We start from the raw sequence: 10,486 nt of genomic DNA, 5'->3' as shown, positions 1-10,486 counted from the left end.
TTCCTTTATCTCCCAGGAAATCCTCCTTGTTGCATTTCTATTTGAAACTCATTCTGATAAATCAATTTCTGAAAAAAATTACCTTTTTCTCAGAATAAATACCTTTCTTATTTTATGTAACACATCCCCTTTTCCATATCTCTCTTTAATTCCTAACTCTTTACTGAGTTCTTCACTGAGTGACAGCTACAACCAGGAAGCACAGCTCACAACCTGAGATTCCTTTTCAGCCCCACTTTTATCCCAGATGTCTACACATATTCTCTCCTTTTCTTTAAATTCAAATTTTTGAAGCACTCTTTATGCCAAATGAATTAATTTACAGGCAATTACATCTTTCCTGGCTCAGATCTTTTCTGGAGAAAGAGCTCCCTCTGGCTCCCGTTCACAGACACCATAGTAACTGAGGCTTTATAGTTCCATCTAGTTCATCATATGATTTCATTCTTTCAGGATGATCTCACCCAAACCCAAAGTAAGCTCCTGCCCATCTATTTTCTCCTCGAGCTCCAATCTCTCTCATCTTATCTATCCCATTAACTTTCCACTCATTCTTCTCAGCTTAGTGCAACTCCCAAAGGTGGCTTTTTATTCACTGACTGGCCCACCAACGGCCAGGTGTAAGAGTCCCTTTTATTTAGTTTTTCATTATTTTGTACCTTAAACAACCAAGGAGAGCTCTTATACCCCACTGTGTTGAGTGTTCATTTGTCCACCTACCTACCTCTAGACTCTGAAATCCTTGAGGACAGATCTTGTCCTCAACTGTGCACGTCTGGCAGTTCTAATCCAATGCTTGGACCCAAATCAGCACTCAAATGTGTGACTGTCAAAGTTACCCTCTCAACCAAAAGCTCAGAGAAATCTTGGCTCTACTGGTATCTTTACTGCAGGTATGCCTTTCACATTTTCTCCCCTTACTGTTTTTTTTCTTTTTCTTTAATTATCTAGAGATATTCATTTAAAGGCAAGCTCTGGTGATTTCTTCCCTGAGCTACCATTTCTTTATGCCTTTCAAGGCAACTTCCCCACTCTACAACTCTCACCAGCTACACAAATTGTCTTTCTAGCTGGCTTCATCTCCATTTTATTGCCCTTCACCAGGGTCTTCAAAGATTACCAGTTTTGGTAAAAGTGATGAAAATTTCAAAAAAGTTATAATAACTTTCAAAATACCATTATGTCTTCTTTACCATGTAAGAGAAGGTCAGAAGGCACCATACAGTTGCTGAAAGTTTCCTTTATGATTTTCTTCCATTGTAAGAATTTTCCTTAAACAGGAAGAATGAAGAAATGTTGTATTTCCCAAACTCATTATGCAACCTTATAGAAAATGACTTTGCTTCTATTCTTATGAGTTAAAAGCATGTTAGCAAATCTATACAAAACCAAATTAAGTTAAAAGAATCAATTAAGTAGTTTAATATTATACCTGTATTTTTTTCACAGCATCTTGATGCTCAAGAATCTGAGTAGATGATGTGACAACACTTTTTTTTGCTATGCTTACTGGAGGTTTAAGGATTCCGGCAGCCATTAACTGAAGTCGGTTCTGTTCATGTATGTATTCTGGCTGCTTATGATCTTGGTAGACTTTTAGCACTGGCTTTGGGAAATAGAGAGACATGTTAATGTTTTAAACATTCATATAAAGTTGTTTTATTTCTCACTACCTTTGGACTCTTTCTCCTGTTGGAAATTGATCTCCTTGGATTAATTTCCTATCAAAGATGCAGTCCTAATAGTTAACTACCACCATTGCCTGTCTCTGGCCTATTGCTTGAGTAAGACTTTTCTACCTAGCTTCCATTAATTTTATACTTGAAATTATCAATGAATACTTACAAGAATAAATTACAACAGAAAAGGCTCAGAAGTATGAAATCATATACTCCCTAATTGTCCATTATAAACCCCCATCATTTACTAATACTGCTACTATGGGAAGAAGTGCACAATTCTCCCACCAAAATCATTAGTTCCCCAAATCATCAATCACTTCTCATAGCCATAACTTATTGAAGATCTAAAAAAATAGGTGGCATTATCTTAGGCTATCCAACTGAAAATTATGGCAATAAAACCCCAGCTTTTAATATAATAAAGTGAATAATTCATTATAATGGCTTTTTGTTACTAAGCATTATGAGTTTATGATAATAGCTAGTCTCTTATATACTGGGTTAAGAAAAAAAGGCTTGAGATTAAGTAAACAGCAGTTAACTTTTCAGTTAAATTGCATTTGGTTTTAGATAAAAATCCCTTTTGAGCCAAATTACAAAGCACTGCTCAAAGAAATCAGAGATGACACAAATGAAAAACATTCCATGCTCTCCATTATAGGAAGAATCAGTATCATTAAAATCACCATACTGTGCAAAACAATTTACAGATATAAGGCTATTCCTATCAAGTTACAAATGACATTATTCACAGAACTAGAAAAAAATATCTTAAAATTCATATGGAACCAAAAACGAACCTGAATAGCCAAGGCAATCCTAAGCATAAAGAAGAACCCTGGAGGCACCATGTTACCTGACTTCAAACTGTACTACAGGGCTACAGTAACCAAAACAGCATGGTACTGGTGCAAAAACAGACATGTAGCCCAACAGAACAGAATAGAGAGCCCAAAAATAAGGCTGCACACGTACAACCATGTCATCTTTGACAAAGTTGACAAAAACAAGCAATAGAGAAAGGACTCCCTATTCAATAAATGGTACTGGGATAACTGGCTACCCATATGCAGAGGACTGAAAATAGGCCCTTTCCTTATGCCATATACAAAAATTAACTCAAGATGGATTAAAGATATAAATGTAAAATCCCAAACTATAAAATCCCTGGAAGATAACTAGGCAAGACCATTCTGAACATAGGAATTGGCAAAGATTTCATGACAAAGATACCAAAAGCAATTGCAACAAAATCAAAAATTAACAAATGGGATCTAATTAAACTTAAGAACTTCTGCATAGCTAAAGAAACTATCAATAGAGTGAAAAAACAACCTACAGAATGGAAGAAAATATTTGTAAGATATGCATCTTTGAAGGTCTAATATCCAGAATCTACAATAAATGTAAACAGATCTACAAAAACAAAAAACAAGCCCATTAAAAAGTGGGCCAAGAACATGAACAGACACTTTTCAAAAGAAGACATAGACATAGCCAACAAGCATATGAAGAAAAGCTCAATATCACTGATCATTAGATAAATGCAAATCAAAACCACAATGAGATACCATCTCACATCTCACACCAGTCAGAATGGCTATTACTAAAAAATAAAAAATAATAGAAAAGTAAATTATGGAGTATTCATACAATCAGATACTGTGCCACCACTAAGTGTAAAAAGCTAGATGTATTTATTTGTAATATGAAAAATAAAATAATAAAAAATTAAAATAAAAAATAACAACTATTGTGGAAAGCAGTGTGGTGATTCCCTAATAGCTAAAAGCAGAACTCCCATTCAAGCCAGCAATCCCACTACTGAGTATATACCTAAAGGAATATAAATTGATCTACCATAAAGACACATACATGTGTATGTTCACTGCAGCACTGCTCACAATAGCAAAGACATGGAATCAATCTAAATGCCCATTATTGGTAGACTGGATAAAGAAAATGTGATATATATATATACATCATGAAATACTGCACAGCCATAAAAAAGAACAAGATCACGTTCCTCACAGGAACACGGATGGAGCTTGAGGTCATCATACTTAGCAACAGAAAACCAAATACCACATTTTCTCACTTATAAGTGAGAGCCATATGATGAGAACACATGAACAAAAAGAGAGGTGCAACTGACACTGGAGTCTACTTGAGGGAGGAGGGTGGGAGGAGGGAGAGGAACAGAAAAAACAACTATTGTGTACTACACTTGGTACCTAGGAGATGAAATAATCTGCACAACAAATCCCCATGACATCAGTTTACCTATGTAACAAATCTGTACATATATCCCTGAACCTAAAATGAACGTTAAAAAAATTACAGGTAAAAACACTAGCACCTGTGTGAAGGTGCAGTTTCACCTATGCAGATCAGGCAACAAAAAGTTGAAAGAGATTATAGTAAACTATAGGTTAAGGGTGAAAATGCAATTTAATTTAGGCAACATGTGTGCATTGGATTGAGAAACTTGTTTCCAGGTAAAATATGTGTGAATTAAGTAAAATTATATGTTAAATATAGTTATATGGAAATTAATATATAATTAAATATAATTGTACATATATGTAATTTTTTCATCAACTCCACAACACCACTCACAGGGCCCTATCTCATAGGAATATAAGCACCAGTACAAAAGGATAATATAATTTTACTGTACCATTTGAAATACTGGCAAAACAACCTGAATGTCTCAAAAGAGGAGAATGATTCAGTAAATTATGGAATATTCATACAATCAGATGCTATGCCACCACTAAGTGTAAAAAGCCAGATGCAGAGTATTGTATCTATTTGTACGATGAAAATATTACAAATAAATACAATTACAAATGTAAGTTTCATACATTTGTAAAGTTACAAAATTACAAATAAATTTGTATAAAATTGTTTCAGCATGGACAAAGGTGAGAAAGGACATATACTAGATTTTGTCAATGTTAGATGGCATAGAAAAGGGAGTCCGAGACTGGGGAATTTGGAGGTAAGGAAAAAATGTAAAAGAAGAAGAGTAGAAAAGAAAAAGAGAAGGAGAAAGAGAGGTAAGGGGAGAGAGAGAGGGGGAAGAAAAGAAGAAGGAAGAGGAGGGGGAAGAAGCAGGGGGGAAGAGGAGAATAGAAAGAAGAAGAAGGGGAAGGGAAAGGGAGAGGAGAAGGTAGTCGAGAGGAGGGAAGTCAATAACAAAAATACATCACTACCAACTCTATAAATAGAAGTCAAACTACAGATGCCCACACATGTGAAATTAGTCATTTGACTATTAAGTTACTTTCTCTCTGCATGGTGAAACTTCAAGTCATTTTCACTTTTTTCCTTATTTTTTTAAATATTGTATGAATTATTTTATTCATGTATTATTTATACTGTGCAAATTATCTGTTAGTATATAACACACTGCCTCAAACTTAGCAACTTAAAAACTAACATTTATTTTGCTAAAAATTCTGTAATTTAGGCAGAGCTCAGTGGGGACAGCATCAATACCTCAGCTGGTGCCCAGTGGAGTAGAGGCAAGATGTTCCCACTGAGCTCTGCCTAAATTGCAGATGTCTGGCAGTTGATACAGGCTGCTGGCTGAGACTTGTTCAGATAGCATCTTCTCAGAGAGACCTCTCTAGTCACCCAATGTAAAGTAGTCTCTTCTGAGTCTCTACCACAGTCCATGTGTTCTTTTCTTTTCTTTTTTGTAGATACATGATCTCGTTCTGTCACCCAGGCTAGAGTGCAGTGGTATAAGCAAAGCTTACTGCAGCCTCTACCTCCTGGGCTCAATGACCCTCTCCCTTTGCCTTCCAAAGTGCTAAGATTACAGGCATGAGCCAATGCGTTTGGCTTATTTTCTTAATAGTTACTATCACTGGATGAAATTGTTCAGTCTGCTTATTTAGAATTACTAGAATGTCAACATGAATCTTGTCTGCTTTGTTCATTTTTGTTCATTTGCTTTGTTCATTCCTCAGAGCATGGCTCAAATCCTGGCACAGAGTAGGCACATAACAAACTTTTAATATACATGAGTGGATGACACTGGTGACACGCTGAACAACTTTAATCATCAACGGTTAGTGATACACTTTTGTCAAGTGAAGGCAAATACGTCGGAGAGAAATAGATGTAAAAACTTTCACACGAATTCCATGGGAGAAAAATGGGGAGGAGGACTTGGTGTCCCACACAACATGTGGTGGCGCAGGCACACTGAACCCTGGGGAAGAAGAGGGCAGCAGTCAGTGCCACATCCACCATGCAAATGAAGGTTCAGTGTCAAACCAACAACAGTGGTGACTTGCATTTTGCGTTGATTCCATTTGTATTGGTTTTGTATTTTCTTTGTATTTAAGGTGTCAATTTGTTTATTAAGAATTAGAATTAATTCCTAGTGTAATAGTTTTTTCACATAAAGTAACATCAAATAAAAAATAAATTGGCACTATGGATCAAGAATGCTTTGCTTCAAGAGAAATCAGTACTCAAACTTAAGTTTGAGAAACAATGAAATAAGGATTAATATCCATAATATATTTTTAAAAACTTAAAAATAAGATAAAGACAACTTTTTTTTTTTGAATGGGGTTTCACTCTTGTTGCCCAGGCTAGAGTGCAATGGTGCAATCTTGGCTCACCACAACCTCTGCTTCCCGGGTTCAAGCAATTCTCCTGCCTCAGCCTCCCGAGTAGCTGGAATTACTGGCATGCACCACCACGCCTGGCTAATTTTGTATTTTTAGTAGAGACAGGGTTTTTCCATGTTGGTCAGGCTGGTCTCAAACTCCTGACCTCAGGTGATCTGCCCACCTCGGCCTCTCAAAGTGCTGGGATTACAGGCGTGACCCACCGTGCCCGGCCCAAGACAACTTAATTTTAAAGTGGACAAAGGTTATGAACAGATAATCCACATAATAAGTAATATATGTGGTGATGAAAAATGAAAATACACCTAACTTCATTAATAAGATGCAAATTATAACAACAATGTGATGCCATTTTTAACATATCAGTGTAGCAAAAAAAAAAAAAAAAAAAAAAAAAAAGATAGCACCAAGCAAAGATGTGGGCAAACAGGCCCTCTCATACACTGTAGGTGAAAAGGTAAATTTCTAGAGGGCAACTGGGTAATGTTTTTTGAAATTAAAAATGTACATATGACCTAAAGATACCGTTTTTAGAAATGTATCTTGATGTGTATAAAGACAATGTCATTCAACACAGCATTATCTGAAATAGCAAAATAAAAACAAAATAAACAAAACCAAATGAAAGCAAAACAAAAAATAAAAATGAAATTACTTGAGCTCACATAAATATGAGACCAGTTAACCAGTACTATGTTATGGCACCTCTATGCAACAAAATACAGTGTAGCTGTTAGAAAAGACACTACTCTATGCAAGAATTAGAAACATTTCTATATGTTTAAGTGAAATAAGCACTTTGGAGATCAGTATGTATTGTATAATCTTACTTTAAAACTGTCTATGTTTATAAATACAAATATAAACATTTGAATAAACATAAAACAGTCTGAAGGGCACTCCACTAATTATGGTAGCTAACATCTAAAGGTGGAGAGGACAACTTTCACTTTTTAATTTTTTCGCTTTCATGGCTCTCTACATGCATTTATAATTATCCAAGGGCATAAATGGTTTCTAAAAATTAAGTATTTTCAACATGCACACACTTTTTTAAATACAAAGGCATGTACTTTGAAAATAATAAAACTATATAACTAAATATAACATGTTTACTAAACTTCTCAGGGTTAAATGGTACCCTAATATCTAAAAGTGCCTAATAGCATACATAGTTAAGTATCTGTATTGTACATAATCCTAGAGAGGACTTATCTGCCTGAAAACTTTGTTCACCACTGTATCCTTCAACTTAAACAGTGCCTAGAACTTAATATTTGTTTAATTAATATTTACCGTATTTACAACTACATAAACAGTTATTATCTTTTAGCTTTTCATTCCTTCTTGGTCAATTCAGAGTCTGGAAATAACTTCCATCCTCCAAAGCAATTTTGCAACTTCCTCTGTGGCTACAGAGGCTAAAACAATGGTTTCTGAACTTACCAAAGGCTCTAGTTTTATAGGCTGCTGTCGTTTTCTTGTCTTCTCTTGAGCTTTTGTAATGTGCCTAAATGTTAGGATTTGTGGATCAGATTCATTTTCTGTGGATGTCACATAACTCACTCTTCCTTTGGCTTTTATATTATTCAGTCTTGAAAGTGCAGAATTTTCAGCATACTCTTCAATATTTGTCAGGTCAAATTCACTATCTGTGGCCTGAGAAGTCATCCTTACTCCTGGAAAGGATAGGTGAGGAAAAAGAAAATGAAAAGTAGATCAAAAGGATTGGGGAAGAAGGCTACTGGAGAGGGACTTAAGGACTAGAAAGAGTTGAATTCGCTCACTCCCCTCAAATAAAACCCATCAAAGTTACCCCAGTCTTCCTGAACCGAGGACTTGAATCAAAGGAATAAAAAATTAGAAACTGTGCCTAGGCTTCAAGAACCCCTGTAGCTAGGGTGGAACCCAGGAATTTGCATTTCTTGCAAGTTCTTGGGGGATGCTGCTGCCGCTGCTCATCTGGGGACCACACTGGTCTAGATTTGGAAGGACAAAAGGAAATGCAAATAGTATTGAGTTCAATGTTTCTCATCTCCTGCGGAACTTGTTCAAAATGCAGTCTGAAAAATACAGTATAGGTACTCAAGAAGAAACAAAGGACAAAAAAAGAATTGAGGGCTAATTTCTGACACAGTGCTTCTGGAGCTTTAACGTGCAGGACAATCACTTGCAGAGCTTGTTAAGATGAAGGTTCTGATTCATACACTTTGAGTAGCAAGGTCCTAAAACACTACAAATATGAGCCTTTTGTAATGGTCTTGCACTCTGCACCACTACGCACACTTCCACCCCATTACATGAGTGGAGATACTTCGAAACTCCTTCCAACATAGTGTTAGCACAAGAGGTCTTGAATCAGGTATTGGCAGACCTAGGTTTTATATAGATCAGCGCTGGCCAATAGAAATATGAGAGCTTTGTATGCAATTTTAATTTTCAAGTAATAGCATTTTAAAAAATAAATAGGTGAAATTAATTTTAATAATGTGTTTTATTTACCATATCCAAAACATAATCATTTAAACACACAATATAAAAATTATAGTGATATTTTCTCTTTTGCTATCACGCCTTCAAAATCCAGTGTGCTTTTTACATATGAGCACATTTCAATTCAGACTAGCCACACAAGGTCTAATGATTACTGTATTTAACAGCGCAGGTCCAGATTTGACCACTCAGCGTGAGATCTTGGACAAGTCTCTTGATGCCGCTATTGCTCACTTTCCACCCCTCTAAAATGATGGGCGGATAGGAGACAATCACTGAAATGCCTTTCCATTGACTTTCTCTGCCTCTTTGAACCTTTCTTTATATTCTCCGAAAGCCAGGCTTTGTTTCTGGCCCAGTAATCCGAGCCCAGCCCGGAGGGTCGGTTCCCAGGACTCACCAAGTCAGAATAGAGCAACCAACGCCGAGGGTCTCCAGAGAGAGCAATGCCTGGTCTTGGAGTAGAAAGCATTCGGTAGCGCGGAATGTTTCCTGTTGCGTAGCAACCAGCGGGCCTCTACCGACATACTGCGCCACTGAGTAACACGTCGCCAGGCAACGCCTCAACCAGTCACAGCTTTCGGTCCAGGAGCGCTCCAGGCAATCGAGCCAATTAGTGTCTCGGAAACATTTCCTACGTCGCTGATTGTTGGAGACTCCGCACAGACTGGTTCCTCCTCTGCGCTGGGAATTGAGTACTGTGCCAGGAGGTGTAGGCAGAGCAGCCAAAGGAGGTGGTTAATTGTTTGTTTCATTGCTTATCGACCACTCACACCCATCTCAGCCTCTTACAGGAATCTCTTTTCTGTTTTCCTTCAAGAGCCTGAAGACTGACTTGACGTTCACTTTAACAGAAATTTATCCGAAAGAGTCGAGAATTTCAGGAGAGGAATGTGCGTTGTGTAGACAAATGAAGTCCCATTCTCCAAGGGAGCAACCACTCTGCATCCCTGCCCGACCCGCCGACTTCCTCCTGAGTGTCCTAAGGCTCAAGAAATGTGGCCTCCTCTTCCCTGAAACTCCACTGTGGCCTTCCAACTAATGTTCTTTTCCACTTGGAAGGTATCCTAGGTGTCAGGCATAGGATGAGCCCGTATTACTTGGTTCCCGTGCCCTTTCTACCAAAGCAGACCCTGGATCTTTTTCTGGCGTTTAATCTCACTTAAGTTCCCAAATGACTGTTGCTAATGTTGTATGGAGTGATCCCATCGAAGGCCAGGGCCCGTTGCTTACTCAGGATGCCTTATCCCAGTTACTGATCAGCGGAAGAAATCCTTTCACCTGCCTTGACGAATCCTTACACCACATGACCGAGCTCTGGTTTTCAACCTTGTCTCCAAAATGACATAATCACCACTGGAACACATAATTTTCTTTTGCTCTTTTTGGTTGCTCTTTGTTACCTTGATATTTGTTTCTTGCTGTATGTGAAGTTCTTTACATTATTGTACTCACAGCCTGCATCTTCTCAATCTTAACATATTCAGGTAGTATTTGATATGCTGGTATGATTCTCTAAATCATAGATGGAGCTAAAATGGAGATTACAGGTCACATAATCCTACTCCCCCATTTGATTAATAAGGGACTGAAGCCCAGAGGAGGCAAGTACTTTAGGTCAGGCAGCGAGTTGTGCCACAGACAAAACTAGAATGCAGA

The 10,486-nt window shown here is 37.4% G+C and overlaps 1 protein-coding gene across 10 annotated transcripts in view; it reads right to left on the bottom strand.

The window, feature by feature from the left end:
• Positions 1–10,486, bottom strand: part of LOC105465361 (dynein axonemal heavy chain 6) — a 383,399-nt gene that overhangs the window by 316,991 nt on the left and 55,922 nt on the right. For 9 of the 10 annotated variants that reach the window (XM_011713768.2, XM_011713766.3, XM_011713767.3 and 6 more), the window contains exons 2-3: positions 7,781–8,013; positions 1,433–1,606 (exon numbers count right to left, since the gene is read on the bottom strand). In XM_011713768.2, coding sequence (XP_011712070.2) covers positions 1,433–1,606; positions 7,781–8,005 — 399 coding nt within the window. In that variant the 5' untranslated portion in view covers positions 8,006–8,013. Of the gene's footprint in view, positions 1–1,432; positions 1,607–7,780; positions 8,014–9,227; positions 9,383–10,486 lie in introns of those variants that run through there. The other variant, XM_011713765.3, reaches the window with a different exon arrangement.

This window comes from Macaca nemestrina, chromosome 13, assembly GCF_043159975.1.
Source record: "Macaca nemestrina isolate mMacNem1 chromosome 13, mMacNem.hap1, whole genome shotgun sequence".
Taxonomy (NCBI): Eukaryota; Metazoa; Chordata; class Mammalia; order Primates; family Cercopithecidae; genus Macaca; species Macaca nemestrina.
Note: the sequence above shows the minus strand (reverse complement) of the source record. Positions and strands in the feature narration are given on the sequence as shown.